The sequence below is a fragment of the Mandrillus leucophaeus genome, unplaced genomic scaffold, assembly GCF_000951045.1.
Source record: "Mandrillus leucophaeus isolate KB7577 unplaced genomic scaffold, Mleu.le_1.0 Scaffold438, whole genome shotgun sequence".
In the NCBI taxonomy this organism is placed as follows: Eukaryota; Metazoa; Chordata; class Mammalia; order Primates; family Cercopithecidae; genus Mandrillus; species Mandrillus leucophaeus.
This window is the reverse complement of record NW_012104676.1, coordinates 1,173,233-1,190,985: the sequence shown is the minus strand read 5'-3', so window position 1 is coordinate 1,190,985 and position 17,753 is coordinate 1,173,233. Positions and strand designations below refer to the sequence as shown.

Sequence of the window (17,753 nt, the reverse complement as noted above, 5' to 3'; positions counted from 1 at the left end):
TCACATGTATTGATTGATTCCATATGTCTTCCTAAAATGTGTAAAAGCAAGCTGTAACCCAACCACCTCAGGCACATGCTCTTAGGATCTCCTGAGACTGTGTCAAGAACCATTGTCCTCACAGTTGTCTCCAAATAAATCTTTTCAAATATTTTACGAACTTTGGCTTTTTTCATCAACAGTTTGCATTTCCCTATGCATCCGTATCTAAATTCCACTGGTAGCTTTTACCTTGAGTAACCAAATGCAGCATAACTGCAATTATATACCATGGGGGACCATGTGGCCACCCAGGAATCAAAGGTTCTTCACCCCCTGCTCTTTTATTCTTTCTCTTCCCGAACTGTATGGTTCCCTGAGCCTAAGCAGTGCTAGCAGATCTCATTCCCCTGACACCAATTGTTGTAGGAAATATTGTCAAACTGTGTTTTTCTTCTGCTCCCATACCACAACAATGAACACAGACCAAATGTGTGGGGATTTGTTCCACTAAGAAGTAGCAGAGACCAGCTGAGTCTCTTTCAATTTAATTCTGACACTACCTAGCTGGAGATAGTGTCAGATACCACAGGTTGAAAGCTCAGTCACTAAGATTGCCTCTGCTGCTGAGACACCAGTCTCAAGTCGGGGCCTATAGAGCTTCTGACCCAGCGGCTTCAAGTTGAGGTTCCATAACCACCTCTTTGGTTTTGATGAGTTTTCTGGAGTGGTTTACAGAACTTGAGGAAACATCTACATTTACTAGTTTATTATAGAAGTAATGAAAAAGTATACAAAGAGATGGGTAAGGCAAGGTATAGAGGAAGGGGCATGGGGCTTCCATGCCATCCCTGGGTATGCGACCCTCCAGGAACATCTGCATGCTCAGCTCAGGAGGGCCTGAGAACAAGTGTTTGTGTGTATATCATGAAGCTCTATAATTGACAGTTTTAAACTATTAGTATATAGTGAGAAATCTCCAACAAACTGCCTATATTTTTTAGCACACCCAGAAGATTTACAGAAATGATATACAAATAAAATATGTATTGAAACATAAATGAAGTTCTATAAATTCAAAAATATTAATAGCATGTTATTAAACTCTATTTTAATAAAAGTAAAAATAATTTTTATAAGCAGTCAAATAATTTATTGTTTAAAAATATGTTCTAATAACCATTGGATTAATGAGAAATGATCAAACACTGTCATACTTGGCACTTAATAATAATGAAAATCGTACATGTTAAAGTAATATTTAGTGGGTAATTATTAGCTTTAAATGCATTTTCAGGTAAATGAAAGATAGATGATATTAATTCAAGAGGTTGGTTAAAAAGCAAAAAGTCGATCTCAATGTACTAAGGAAAGAAAATTATAAAGACCAGACAACAAACAATAAACTATGAAAGAAACAAAAATCCCCTAAATCCTTAGTTCTTTGAAAAGATTATGCAAAGAGAAAAGATTATGATAAAAATTGAATAAAAATAAAAGACTCAAGTGTTAAAACGTAAAATAAAAAAGAGAAAAAGGCCATATTCACAATTTAAAGTATTATCAGCAACTGTCCACTAATTAATTTTAAATTCTTAACAGAAGTCCTAAGTTAGATTAATATGAAATTCCAAAATTTCTGCAATAAGAAATACAATACTTGAACAGACCAATGCATTTGGAATTTTATTATACTAAAAGACATCTATTTCCCCAAATTGCAAAGAAGGATTTTAATGATGACGTTTATCTAATTTTCAATGACCAATTAATTCCTAATAAATGCAAGTATTTTCTGGAAAATAAATAACTCTCATCTCATTATGTGAGCATATGCATTTATTATTGAAAATCAATTCATAACAATATGACTAAATAAACTTATAGGCGTATTTCATTAATGAATGTAGATGTAAAAATTCTGAATAAACAAATCTAAGAGTATATTAACAAAATATGCAGCATGATCAATGAATGCAAACATGTCTTATCTCTTCAGGAAAATGTGTTCTATGTTTTGAATTGAAAGAATGATACGTTCTAACTCAGAAACTATAAAGAGATGACAGAATCTTTAACTAATGTGGGAATGACGTGTGTGTGTGTGTGTATATGCATATGTGTGTGTACATGTGTTTGTGTGTATATCATGAATCTTTTATTTTATAATGTGCATCTGGTTGATGTTGGAATGTAGGGAAAGATTAATATCACTAGGGTCAACACTTACAAATTTTAGTAAACATTCAAATAAAATCCTTTGTAATTTTTCTCCCTATTTGAAGAGTATAGGTTAAATAAGGATTAAATTAACACATATTTATAGCCTTTTTATTGTATACATCATCCACTAATTATTTTCACTGAAAAGAAGACTATGGTTGTAAGTGAAGTTTGGATAAATAAGGGAGATTAAGATCTCAAATTAGGGCAAATTATGGATTTGATTAGAGAAATATTGTTGTGCTATTTTAGATTTAAAAGCAGATAATCTTATGTATTGTCTTTGACTAAATATCAAATTACTAAGGCTTTTTTTCCATCAAAATAAGAGATTGTTTATTTTTGCACATATGTTGCAAATACCCACAACATTTGGTAAGTCTATAGTAAAATGCTAAGAAACATTGATTTATTTATCATTTTTTCATTGATTCAAAAAAGATGATCTTTCTCACTGAATTTTTACAAATATGAAAAAAGATATATATCTCAAAAATTAAATTAAAAAACAGTATGTCTTTCTTGATCTAATTCTGTTTAAAAATACTCTTTATGGAAATACAAACATTTATGTTTACACCTAAGCAAATAATGAAATGGCAAATATTTCAAACCTGTGACCCTAATGGAAAACCCTAACAGGCAGCAATGAAGAATGAACTCTCAGGTGTGACCAGGCTAATTAAAGATTTTAATGATTATTGAATGCATTTCCCTACACTTGTTAATTTTTATGGCTTAACTTGTCCTGAGACATCATTAGTCTAATGCAAGAATTTTAGCTTCAAGCTTTGAATCTCATTAAAAATAAAGAGTTGCTATGTTCTTTCAATCGTATTCACAGTAAATAGAATGTATTTTCTGTTTCTGAGAATTATTTCGTAACTATCAGTAAGAATGCTTATTGTTTCAGGGGTATGAAAAATCTGTTGGAATTCTAAACCCATGACCTAAAATGCTAATACATTTTAAATGTTCAGAATATATTTTATGTCTTGAATATTTAAGTATTGCATTCTCAAGTTTTTCTGTCCTTGTTTAACATTTAATAATTGTAGTCTTGACATGGTAATGTATTTTCATTATACTTTAATTAAAGTTAATTGTTAAGTATGAACAACATGTGCAGTACCCATATATGGGGATTTGGGGGAAATAATGGTATCAGTGAAAGAACAGGTTATTAATATAAGTAATATGGCTTTAAGTAGTTCGTGACATAACTAAAGACAAATGTGTACAAAGCAAAATTTTCTGGGGCTAATAAAATGCTTGTGTAGAAAAGAATGTAAAAGCTGTTTTGTGGGGGATACATTGTTACTCTGCATAGGTGTTTAATTTTGAATGGGGTTAAGTTCTACTTGGTGTAAATCAAGAAGTATCTGAGACAGATCTCAATCAATTTCAAAGCTTATTTCACCAAGGTTAAGGACATGCCCGTGACACAGCCTCAGGAGGGCCTGAGAACATGTGCCCATGGTGGTCGGGCTACAGCTTGTTTTTTTATGTTTTAGGGAGACATAAGACGTCAGTGAATACATGTAAGATGTACATTGGCTTGGTCCAGAAAGGTAGGACAACTTGAAGTGGTGGGGAGCCAGTAGGGTGGTGGGATGTCCAGCTTGCAGGTCATAGTTGATTTCAAAGATTTTCTGATTGGCAAATGGCAAAGATTTTCTCATCGGCAATTGGTTATCTAAGATTTAGAATCAATAGTAGGGAGTGTCTGGGTTAACATAAGTAGTTGTGTTATGGAGACCGAGGTTTTTATTATGCAGATAAAGCCTCCAAGTTTCAGAGCAAATAGATTATCTTTAAGTCTCTGTTTTAATGTTAAATTCCCATAATGGCCTGAACTTGTGTTTCAGGTTAACTTTGGAATGTTGTTGGCTGAATTGAATGGAGGAGTCCATTCAATTGATTAGGAGGACTTAGAATTTTACTTTTATGTTCCAGTGGTGATAGCTTGGTTTTTCTATCAACTTCAACTATCTACCTAATGGACAATGAGGACTAGTGTTTTGGGGTTACTGTCAGTAGGTTCAAAATTCAAGCTTACTTTGAAAGTTAATATGGCTAAAACACTGGACATGTTAATTCTCAAGTTTCTCTTTCTGTACTATGTGTTCTTTTGCCATAAACATTGTTTGGTTTGGGTTTTCAGTAACAACTGAGGAAATGGTAATGCCTGGAAGCTTTCACAGGCCTGAAAGAAAACAGTGTTAACAGGTGTTGTAAAACTTCTGATGGACTTTATGGAAAGTCAAGCCCAGGAGTCAGATGTGATGAGGCTGTTAGGTGGTACTGGAACTATTGCAGCTCTTGAAGATGTCAAAAAGAGGAATCCATGGATTTTCGTTCTGTAGTCCTCTAGGTAAATGTCTCAGCTGGCTTCCCATTGACTTTTTCTATTTCTGTAACAACTGACTTCCTCTGCATGTTATTTATGCAACACTTAACACAGCCTTAATAGTACCTTATGACATCCTTAATCTATCTCAGCTGAGAACTAGCCAGTTTTCTCTGGAGGTTCCCAGTTCAAATCTCCCAAGGAAGATCCAACAGCCCAGATTTTATTTTCGAGTCAGAATTATTTAGTTATACTTATTCTTTACCCTGGACTTTCCATATCCTGTGTATTAATCTGTTCTTGCGTTGTTATAAAGAAATACCTGAGACTGGGTAATTTGTAGAGAAAAAGGGTTTAATTGGCTCATGGTTCCATAGGCTGTACAGGAAGCTTGGCTGGGGAGGCCTCAGGGCGCTTTTACTCATGGCAGAAGGCAAAGCTGGAGTAGGCATCTTCACATGGGCAGAACAGGAGGAAGAGAGAGAAGGGAGAGAGATGCTACATAATTTTAAACAATCATATCTCACAATAATTCTATTACAAAAACAGCACTAGGATGACGCTAAACCATTAGAAACCAGCCCTATGATCCAATCACCTGCCACCAGGCCCTACCTCCAGCATTAAGGATTACAGTTCAGCATGAGATTAGGGTGGGAACACAGACCCAAGACATATCATCCAGTAACTGGGAAATGATGATAATGGGAAGAATCATTCAAAGGATGATTGCTAATGCCAGAGCTGTATCCAGGCTGTGGGCCACTCACCGTTAGGCTCTAGGCTGCAGACACCTATATACAGCTCTATGACAGAAAAATCTATCTCATTTAAACCACTGTATTTAGGGATATGTCAGTTATAGTGCCTTATTCTTCACCTTGATTAATTTAGTAATTGTTTAGCTTCAACTGTGGTTACTAACTACAATAAATTAACTGGTATTACATAAAATAAAGATGAATAAATCTCATGAAGTTGTTTTTCTCACAATTTAGGCAAACTTTAACATAAAGTGATAGTATTTATTTTTCATGAGAGCATACACAATAAATAAAATGTATCAAAATATGCATGAGACAAATATGTAAGTTCAGTATAGTGATTACCTGGGGGGTGGGGGGGGGAAGAACGGACTAGAAGTTAGCTGAAGCTTTAATAATAAATGATGATAAATAAAAATACATTATTTATAAAAGGGTCTGAAGAAAATTGGACAAAACATTAATATCTGGTTAATGTTTAGGGTTAGCCCATAGGCATTTTACGTATTACTTCTTGTTCTTTTCTTCATGTTTGAAATGTTTCAGAACTAAATATTTTTTAAAGTTGTGTATATGGTAAAAATTAACCTTACTCCTAAATTTGATTTCCAACCCAAAGACTCAGCCTATCTTTAGAGACAACCTGGATCATGAGTCTCTTTTGTCATTTCAAGAAACCTCTAAGAATATATTGTACAATGTATGAAGCTATTGAGCATTAGAAATATGACTAAACCCAACTGAGATGTTCTGTAAGTGTAAAAAACACACATTGAAATCTAAAGGCATATAACACAAAAAGAATGTAAATTATATCATGGATAATCCATTTCCAAATAATATTTTCAATATATTGAATTAAGAGTATTAGAAAAATTAAATTTACCTTGTATCATTACTTTATTAAAAACCTTGACTAAAAGAAAATTGAAAATGTGATAAATTAAATGTTTCATTCACTATCACAGTTATCTTCTTATTATAGGGCACCCTCAGTGACTATAAAGTCTCAGTGACTAGTATACTCTCAGGGATTATAAAGACTATAAATTCTATAAAAGTCTTTACCACTTACTTACTACCTTTTTTTACAAAGTACTTGGGGCAGGTAATGCTATTTTTAGGAAATACAGTTGGAATAAGTGGCATAAGGTGATAGATCCTGACAATATCTTGTTTAGAAGGAAACATCATGGTGTCTTCGGTAACCTATTTTTAATGTCCCATAGTTCTGAGGTAAGGGATATTATTATGCAATTGCTCTCAACCTTGGCCACAGGTCATAATTACCTGGAGTGTTTTAGAAATAGAGATTCCTAGGTTCAACTCTAGAATCTGTTTTTTCTTTTTTTAAAGAACCACATTTTTAAAAGGAAATGAAGTTTATCCAGGTAAGAGAATCACAGTCATAAAGTGTAGGGTTTCTCGATTAAATAGTTTGTTAAATGAAAAAAGGATATTTTAATATAATCACTGAATATATGTATAAATTTAGTAATGAAGGTTCTGATTAAGGAACAGTGTAATTCTTTGTTCTTGTTCAATATTTGTTAATAAATGATGTATTGTTTTTCAAAATAATGAAAGCCATGGTAATGAGTTTGGAATGTTTCTACATAATAGTCTATTCATTTTCAGATTAATTTTTTAAAGACTGAAGTTGAAAGAAAGAGCAAAATGATCCGAGACCTCCAGAATGAGGTAAGATTTATTACATTTTAGATATATTTTATATAAATTAAATAATATACATAAATGCACATATAAATTTGCCACTGGTTAGGAGTATTAAACACATGCACATATAATTTTCAGTTATAAACTGATGTAGGGAAATTATAAGGTTAAGAATTCCAAAAAGTAGATAATCCTTACATTTATATATATTCAATAATTTCATTAGTCCAAACTTCTCTAGTTCATTTTTCTTTCTAATTATATTTTGCTTAGGATGATATTAAAAATCAATTTTCATTGAATAAATTTACTTGTTTAATAAATGACGTTACAGGAACTAAAGAAGAAAGCTAGCTAGAAATTGGCTGCATGTTAGAAAGGGCCAATCTGGAATGAAAAATGTGTTTAAGGATAATCTCAAAGTAATGCAAATTTAAACATAAACAAGTTGTAATTATTTTCTTGATAGCCTTCAAAATGTAAGAATCCTATTAAATACTGCGTACATTTTTCTTGTTTGATTCTTTATCTTGTTATACAGCTACTTTAATTTTTTATAATTTCTCCATTACCTATTTCCACCTTTTCATTTCCTTTTTATTAAATGCAATTAATTAAGACCATTGAGGCATGACTAATTCATGATAAGTCTTCCTTGATCAATCTCACTAATTATGGTTTATTTTGAATCCTGATTATGATGTAAAATATCAACAGACTAGGATTATCAGACTACTGGGTGTAATGGATAATATTTGTTTGTTGGGGTCATTTAGGGCTCAGTGAAAAAGCCAGATTGCTCAAATCAAAAAATGTTCACCTACCATTTAAAACAAGGAAAACATTTTGAACAAGATTAAAGTCAGTTTTAAAATAGGATAGGGAGTACATTTATATATGCACACGCACACCACACACACACACATACACAATCAGCAATGTGAACCCAGTTGTATGATTATAAGAGACTTTCAACTTTATTTTTATCTTTATATAAGTATCATCAGTTCACTTTTAATATTAGATAACTTCTTAAAATCTAGAATTCAGCTAAGGAGAAAGTTGTTTCAAAAAACCACTAAGCTGGGCACAGTGGCTCATAACTATAATCCCAGCACTTAGGGAGGCTGAGGTGGGAGGATCGCTTGGGCCCAGGAATTCGAGACCCGTCTGGACAACGTGGGAAGATCTCATCTCTTTAAAAAAAAAAAAAAAATTAGCTGGGAGCGATGGCTCAACTGTAGTCTCAGCTTTTAACAAGGCTAAGGCAAGAGGATTGCTTGAGCCTGAGAGGTCAAGGTTGCAGTGAGCAGTGATCATGTCATTGAATTTCAGCCTGGGTGACAGAGCAATACCCTGTCTCTATTAAAAATAAATTAAAAAAAATAAAAATTAAAACAACAGCAAAAACCTACTAAGCAGGCTCATGCCTGTAATCCCAGTGCTTTGGGAGACCAAGGTGGAAGGGTTGCTTAAGGCCAAGAGTTCCAAGTCAGCCTAAGCAACATAGTGAGATTCCATCTCTACCAAATAAATAAATAAATGCAAAACTATGAATTATTTATAACAAATAACAAAATACTTTGTCTTTGGAAGTTATTTTCATAGTGAAGTTGTACTTTGGTAACTGCGCAGACTAGAATAATTCAGAAAGAAATACAACCCTACAGAAGTAAGATCTGCTAAATATAAGTTTTATAATTAAATTTGCTACTATTCACTTTTATACTATTGAGAACTTATGAAATGAAAGTTGATAACCAAAAAAGCTTTTGCCTTTTACAAACCCTAATGGTGAACATATATTAGCAATTCAATGTTTTCAATTTTACTCCTTTATATTAATTTATTTAATTTTTAACAAATAATCAGTATGTATGTAGAGCAGTATGTATGTAGAGATTAAGGCAGATTTATTTAACGAAATAACTGGCGTATACACTGTACAGTGAAGTTATATGGGCACTATTTGGAAGATTTTTAGTTCAAGCATAAGAAAAAAACAGGTAAATTGATTAAACAAAATACAATGGTGAAGGAGATAAAACAAATACAAATAAATTTCTGGAAGAAGTTTGAAATCCTCTAAGTGGTAACTTTTGAGTGAGGGAATTAGGGAAGTATCAAAAGATGAAGGCTAAGTCCCTTCTATGCCTATTTTGTTGAAGGTTTTTATCATAAAAGGATGCTGGATTATATCAAATGCTTTTTCTGCATCTATTGAGATAACCATATGGGTTTTATTTCTAATTCTGCTTAGGTGATCTGCCACATTTATTGACCACATATATTAAGAAACGAGATAGACAGCAGTGCAAAAATTTTTGCATTTTTTTGTAGAGAAGAGATTTCTCTATGTTGCCCAGGTGGGTCTTGCATTCTTGGGTTCAAGAGATCCACTCACTTCAGCTTTCTAAAATGTTGGGATTACAGGTGTAAATCACCATACCCTGCCAATCAGAGTATTTCAAGCACTTTTATTTCATCTATCTCCAGCTACCTATATCTTCTCATGGGCGCCACTTTTAACCTCTGAATTGTACTGTTGTGACTTACAAAAGCTCTATTGTGATTGATGTGGTCTCTAAGTTTCAGTTTTTGGCCCTCTGCTTTTCTCTTTATATTCTTTTTTTATGAAACGTTCAAGTCAAATCTATTCTGCAACAGTGTGTGTTTCCTTGCATCAAATGATCATATTAACAATTAACAAGGGGTGAAATAATGTTAGCAAAGCTTTAAAAATCATTTTACTTTTCTTTCCAATATGTTGAGTTTTGAAGCAGTCAGGCAAAGGACTTTTCAAATTTTAAAGAAATCGTTATCAATACAAGGACATAAGAAAAAGATTGAAAACTTACGAAAGGGCTTCCTTTTAGTGGTTGTAGTGATAGTTATTGTGTTAAAACTCTTACGCTTTTTGCTAGGTAAGATATGAATATAGAAGTTTCTGTTAAGACTTTTCCTTTGCGTTGAAACGAGATTTATGAAAAATCTGCATCAAATATTAATTTTGATTATAGTGTGCTTTATTAGAAGTCAATTCCCTCCAGGATCTGCATCCCAAAAGAAGAACACTTAAATCCTGAATATAAAGCTGCAAAGAATCAAATGACTATGATGTTTGAGATAAATGCAAACAAAATTGTATTTACACTTTTATTAGTTTTGTTATTGTTTTTCTTAGTCTCTCTCTGTCACCCAGGCTAGAGTGCAGTGGCACGATCTCAGCTCACTGCAACCTCCACCTCGCGGGTTCAAGTGATACCCCCGGCTCAGCCTCCTGAGTAGCTGGGACTACAGGCATGTGCCACCAAACCCAGCTAATTTTTTAATTTTTAGTACAGATGGGGTATCACCGTGTTGGCCAGGTTGGTCTGTAACTCCTGATCTCAGCTGTGATCCACCCACATCAGCCTCCCAAAGTGCTGAAATTACAAGTGTGAATCACTATACCCAGCTTGTTGTGTTTTTTTTTTGCTCTGGTAACAATGTTACTAGTGGTCTTCCCCAATCCCATTTTCCCTCCAAAATTTATATTTTTAGTGTGTAATTTGTAGAATGTAAGATTTCCTATATGCAAAATTGGACTTATAATTGATATATCACCAGTTTTTCGGTAACTTTCTGATCTAAGTCTCTAGTTCTAATCTCTCTTGTGTAATCTTTCTGTTTAAAAGGTTAACTGAGATATAGTACTATTTTCAAAGAGTTTATTTGAGCAAACAACGGTGCGTAAATTGGGCTGTTCTGAACTAGAAGTGGCTCAGGAGCTTCACTAAGGAAATATAGTGGAAGGTTTTTATGTGACTAAAATCGAAGTGAAGCGAAGAAAATATTTGTTTAGTTACAGTTAGACAGTTGCTGTATTTGGTCTATCCCATTGGAAAATCTCTAGTTATAAAATTACAAATTTGTTTCTTCTGTGTGGTTAAGCTCAAGGTCTGTTTTTCTTTAATACAGGCATTTATTTACAGTGGCCCACATTAAGTTTTTCACACATTTGCAAATCAAGCAACTTTAGGTCACTTACAAAGCCCAACTGGCTTTGTCTGTTCAAGGATTCTTCAGGGCTCATCTCCATTTTAATTTACTTTAACACATGCTTGTGCTTTCAATGTTTATTTTGCATTTTGTGTTTGAATACGGTTTGGTTGCAAAAAAATATACAATTTTGCACCATAAAATAAATCACAACAAGGAAACAAATGAAAAATTCAACCTCCCTTCTCTAACTTCCATACATATGGCAACTGCCTCATCATGTAGTCAGTCTCGCATGCTTCAAAGTTCAGAATTTATTCTGACTTTCACTTTCAAAAAAGCCTTTCTTCATTATCATTTTGGTTTTTTTGAATTTTATTTATTTTACCCCTAAGATAAAATCAATTTGTCTGTAATGGTCTGAGATATAAGACAGGCTCAAGAATGAGTAGGATAATATGTAAGTCTAGGAAATATTAAGCAAATCAGGCCATGGTACAAGCATTTTTAATTGTCGATTTTTTTTTTTCTTTTTTTGAGACAGGGTCTCACTCTGTTACCCAGGCTGGAGTGCAGTGGTGCCACCTCAGCTCACTGCAACCTCTGCCTCCTGGGTTCAAACAATTCTCCTGCCTCAGCCTCCCAAGTAGCTGGGACTACAGGCATTATATTTTTAGTGGAGATGGGGTTTTGTCATGTTAGCCAGGCTGGTCTTAATTCCTGACCTCAGGTGATCCACCCGCTTTGGCCTTCCAAAGTACTGAGATTACAGGCATGAGCCACCGCGCCCTGCCAAAATTTTTAAATAAAGGTGTTAGTTGGATAATGTTCAGGGCTTTTTAAAGAATTATATAGCTGGAAATACTTGATGGACGCTAGTATTTAAACAGTCTATGCTCAAGGGGTTAATATTTAAAATATGTAAGAAACTCAAGCAATTAAGTAGCAAATGAATAATCTGATAAAATGGGCAAAATATCGGCATAGACATTTATCAGAAGAAGATTTACAAATGCCCAACAGATAAATAAGAAAATACCCTCAACATCACTAATCATCAGGAAAATGCCAGTTAAAGCTGTGATAAAATATCAACTTACCTCAGTTAAAATGGCTAATATCAAAAAGAGAAGTAAGGAAAGCTGGCAAGGATGTGGAGAAAGAACCGTTAGACACTAGTGATGGGACTTCAGTTAGTACAGCCATTATGAATAACAATATGAAAGTTTCTCAAAAAATTAAAAATAGAACTACCATATGATCCAATAATTTAACTACTTGGTATATATCCAAAGGAAACGAAATCGATATGTTGAAGAGACGTCTGCACACTCATGTTTATTGCAGCACTATCACAATAGCTAAAACATGGAATCAATGTGTTTATAGATGAATGGATAAAAATGTGGTATATAAAACAATGAAATACTAATCAGCTATTTAAAATAGTGAAATCCTGTCATTTGTGCAAACATGGATGAACCTAGAGGACGTTGTGTTAGAGGAAATTAGCCAAGCACAGAAGGACAAATACTGTATGATGTCACTCATATGAGGAATCTACAAAAGTTGATCTCAAAGAAGTAGAGAGAATAGTGGTTATCAGAAGCTGGAGAAAGTAGGGAGTAGAAGGAGATGGAAAAAGATTGGTCAACAGGTACAAAGTTCAAGTTAGGTGGGAGAATTAAGTTCTGTGTCTTATTGCACAGTAGGATCACTGTAGTCACCAACAGTGTATTATGTATTTCAAAATAGTTAGAAAAGAGGATTTTGAATGTTGTCACCACAGGGAAATAACAAGTGTTTGAGGTGGTAGATACGTTAATTACCCTGCCTTGATAATTACACAGTCTATGCATGTATTGAACATCACATTGCACCTGATAAATATGTACAATTATGTGTCAATTAAAAACCTAATAAAACAAAAAACTTTTAAAAATTTGAACTTGTTTTTGATAAAATAATGAAAAACACATTCTGTCTTGATTTAGTGAGTAGATAGACATGGAAGAGAAGGGAAAGATAGAAAAGATGGGGCAGATGTATTTTCCTTACTTTCTTCTGTGGTATTCTGTGGTTTTTTCTTTTCTTTCTTTTTTTTTTTTTTTTTTTGGATTATAATTGATTTCCTGAGACTCATTCGATAGCTCAAGGTAAGGATGAAATAGAGAATCACACTAAATTCTCTCTCTCTCTCTCTCTTTTTTTTTTTTTTTTGAGACAGAGTCTTGCTGTTTCACCCAGGCTGGAGTGCAGTGGCACGATCTTGGCTCACTGCAATCTCTGCCTCCTGGGTTCAGGCGATTCTCCTGTCTTAGCCTCCTGAGTTTCTGGGACTATAGACGTGCACCACCACTCCTGCCTACTTTTTTTGTATTTTCAGTAGAGATGGGGTTTTGCCATATTGGCCAGGCTGGTCTCGAACTCCTGACTTCAAGTGATCTGCCTGCTTCAGGCTCCCTAAGTTCTGGGATTACAGGTGTGAGCTATCGCACCTGGACACTCAATTCTCAAAGTTCAGAATTTATTCTTTCACTTCCAAAATACTCTTTCTGTACTATCATTTGCAATGTTCTTGAATTGTAATTATTTTTCTTCTAGGATAAAATCAGTTTGTCTGTAATGGTCTGAGATATAAAAGAGGCTCGGGAATGGGTAGGATAATATAAGTCTAGGAATTATTAGACAAATCAGGCACTGGAACAAATATCTTTAGTTTAAATTGGATCAGTAATCATAAAAGTGGGTTTGATTCTGCTCAGCGGTGGAAATCAGAAATTAATCCAGCTACTCTATGTTGGTGGCATCCTTTTCCTTTTATTATTTCATGTCTCTATTTTCCGCTCTTTCAGTCTCTCAGTTATCTTGCTCATCTGTTTGTTATATGGACCGTATAGTTTACCGAATTCTGGCTTATTAATACGTCTTCTTCAGCTCCTGTTATCAACTGTTTTAATGTCCTTTTATATTTTGTTTTAATGTCATTGCTATAAATGCCTGGGAGAAAAATCTTGTATAATTCAAGTCACTGGCCAATTTCTGGATTCTCAAATAGTTCCAAATAGCCATTGACACATATCCAGGAATATGATTAATAAAAAATTGTTTTTAGGGGCAGTGAAACAGTTACTATTCTTGGTTATGACAAAATTTGTTCTTTAGAGAAAGGAATGTATTCCTATAGATACCTTACAAAATTGTTGGAAGAGCTAAAAATACAGCTTCTAGGTAGTACTTTAGAAACAAATCAACAAACACACCACTGATTTGGCTGTCTTGAAAAAGTGCTGCCTCTGCCTGAATCAGGAAGATGCCAGCCTGACTGCTGCCCTGCCACTGCAGGCTCCAGCACCACACCACCCTGGACCTTCTGCAACAGAGGATGGATAACATTTAGTCTATTTTCTCAAGTAACAGATTTCTCTATCCACGTATTGCAGGGATCATGTCTGAATAGTTAAGCCTGAGTCATATCTGCCCTAGCGCCTCAATGAATTTTCAGATTTTGTTTATTTTTATTTGTCTGCTTTACTTTTTCACAGGAAATATAGATTTGATACTATAGAAAGCTTTCACATTGTAGAAAGAAGGCCTCATAAATTAGTAACCTGTGTATTAAAGGTAACTTTTCTTAATAAAGAGTTACAGTCCATGATAACTAGCTTTAGTATATAGTAGGTCGTCATTGAAGGCTATTGAATCAGTGAGAAACAAGTTCTGAGTACCAATGATGGAGTACTCAATACTGTGTGAATGTATGTTATAGTATCTTATGTATATACATGACATCTTATCTATTCTTGTGATTTTTACCTTTGCGTTTGTCAGAATTATTTTCTTAACATGATTCAAATTCCTTGAAGTTAGAAACCTACTTTCCATACATCATAATTCACATTTCTCACAAAAACAACACAGGGCCAGGACTTTGCGTATATTGGGAATGTATTAAGACCACATTCAAGTCTGTTCTTACTAGTACTAATGAATTACATGAATTAAAAAATAATTAAAAAAAAAGACAATAGCTCCAAAATAGGAGATAAAAGCTTAAATACTGATAAGATGTGGCTGTGTCCCTACCCAAATCTCACCTTAAATTGTAATAATCTCCATGTGTCAAGGGTGGGGTACAGGTGGAGATGATTGAATCATGAGGGCAGCTTTCCCCACTTTGTTCTCCTGGTAGTGAATAAGTCTCATGAGATCTGATGGTTTTATAAATGAGAGTTCCCCTGCACAAGCTCTTCTTGCCTGACCTGACACCATGTAAGACATGACTGTGCTCCTCATTCACCTTCCGTCATGATTGTCGGAACTTCCCAGCCATGTGGAGCTGTGAGGCAAGTAAACCTCTTTCCTTTATAAATTACCCAGTCTCAGTTATGTCTTTATTAGCAGCACGAGAAGAGGAGAATACAATTCCTAATTAGCAATTTTCCCTCATAGGGATGCTTAAAGACCCCACAATATATAAAGATTGATATCTAAGAATCACCTACCATCCTGAAATGATACAGAAAAATGGTATATGTGTGGTATTTTTCAAGGAAGAGGGTCTAGATTCTCAGAAGGAGTCCTTGATTAAACCAAAAACACAATAAAGGTCAATAACCAATGATCTAAAGTTAATAAAACTCTAAATTTTAAGAAGAAAACTCACTTTGGTTCAACTCTTGTGGTTGTAAATCTTTCTTAAATAAATTATTCTACCTTCTTGCCTCAGTAAACACACTGAAGTGAAGATGATGGGATATTTCATAACATGATAGAGTGGTTCAGGGTCACCATTCTGAAAATGAATTCTTATGCCTGCCAGCAGATGAATAGGTGTAAGAGTTTGAGTCAAATATTTGCTGAGTACAGGACGCAAGAGGTTTTTAAGTCATTTGATTATAACTTTTTTTTTTCACTTTATTCCTGGTGATTTGCCTCTTAAGCAATGATTTCTGTGAAATGTTGGTCAACTGATTGTTCTGGTTAATTTCATATCCAGCACGTGAAGCTTCCTATGAACTATCCATATAAGGTTCTAAGGTTACTGTTAAAAACTATAAAAAAAGTATGTGTCTTAAAACAACAGGAATTTCCTGTCTCTCAATTCTGGAGGCTACAAGTCTCAATCTACAGTGTCAACAGTGCCTCTTCTTGGCTTCTAGCATCTCCTGGCAATCCATGACGCCCTTTGGCTTGTAGTGGTATCACTCCAATCTCTGCTTCAGTATTCATATGACCTTCTTATTCATGTGTCTTTGTGTGTCTTCTCCTCTTCTTATAACGACATCAGTTATTAGATTTTGAACACACTCTAATCCAGTATGACCTTGTTTTAACATAATTTCATGTGCAAAGACCTGATTTCCAAATAAGTTCATATTCTGAAGTTCTAGGTAGACATGAGTTTTGGGGTGATACTATTAAACCACTTCACCATCTGTGGCATTTTGTATATTCCTCACAAAGAACGTAGTTTTATGTATTTTTGTTTTTTTGTTTTTTTTTTTTGAAAGGCAAGCAGAAAGCATTTTATGAGGTATAAATCTATCTATGGAAGTATCCTAAAATTGCTTATTTAAATGCATATTGTAATATTTATCTGTATATTTATTTCTGGAATATATTACTTAATTCCCAATATTGTCCCAACATTGTGCTAGATTCCAGAGGCATACAAGTATTATTAAAATCAAATTAAGTAAAACAATCTCTAACTATGAGAAATGTAAAGATTTAATGTCATACATTTAATATTGTTACTGAGAAGTACAGAAATCCTTGGTTCTTGTCTAACTTGGAAGAAAGAATTCAGCCAAGAGATGAATAGCAAACTTTAAGTAGCAAAGTTTATTGGAGGAAGATAAAGTATACTCCTAGAGAGGTGTAGAAAATAGCTCCAGGCTGGTCTAGTTGGAAAAATAGTCATAACAGTGTTTACTTACAGGTAGTACACTGTGAAGGATGAGACAGTGTGGGCTGCTCAAAAGAATGAACCATCAGCAGCCAGAGTTGGGAGACTTACTTTATTATGAGAATATTATATAATTATTCACGAAGGGGTGTGAATTATTCATGGTTTAGGAGGTCCCTCAGGGTGCACACGTTCTGTGGTTGTACACGCTAGTACACGTCTCATGTCTCAGCAGCATTTAAAATCTCCACCTAGAAGTATGTTCTTTAGTATTATAATCAGCAAAAGGCTACTCTCTGGTGAGTTTTGGAGGAGTGCACATGCTTGTCATTAAGGAAAATCTCTAGCATGGTTATCTCCCACTAGGGCCTGTTAAGCCCCCTTCAGTGCCTGAGGACCCTAACCACAAGGCCACATGTAGCCAATGTAGCCGTAGCCATTGTCCTTCTTTCTGTCAGTGGGCAGCATCTGTGATGGTTAATACTGAGTGTCAACTTGATTGGATTGAAGGATACAAAGTATTGATCCTGGGTATGTCTGTGAGGGTGTTGCCAAAGGAGATTAACATTTGAGTCAGTGGACTGGGAGAGGTAGACCCACCCTTAATCTGGGTGGGCACAATCGAATCAGCTGCCAGCATGGCCAGAATATAAGCAGGCAGAAAAATGTGAAAAGAGAGACTGGAATAGCCTCTCAACCTATATCTTTCTCTCGTGCTGGATGCTTCTTGCCCTCAAACATTAGACTTCAAATTATTTGGTTTTGGAGCTCAGACTCTGCCCCTCAGCCTGTAGATGGCCTATTGTGGGGCCCTGTGATTGTGTGAGTTAATGAGTTAATACTTAGTAAATTCTCTCTCTCTCTCTCT

The 17,753-nt window shown here is 34.5% G+C and overlaps 1 protein-coding gene across 3 annotated transcripts in view; it reads left to right on the top strand.

Moving 5' to 3' along the window:
- The window catches only part of LUZP2 (leucine zipper protein 2), a 646,396-nt gene that overhangs the window by 314,031 nt on the left and 314,612 nt on the right, over positions 1-17,753 (top strand). For all 3 annotated transcript variants that reach the window (XM_011993929.1, XM_011993928.1, XM_011993930.1), the window contains exon 5: positions 6,955-7,017. In XM_011993929.1, coding sequence (XP_011849319.1) covers positions 6,955-7,017 — 63 coding nt within the window. The remainder of the gene's footprint in view (positions 1-6,954; positions 7,018-17,753) is intronic.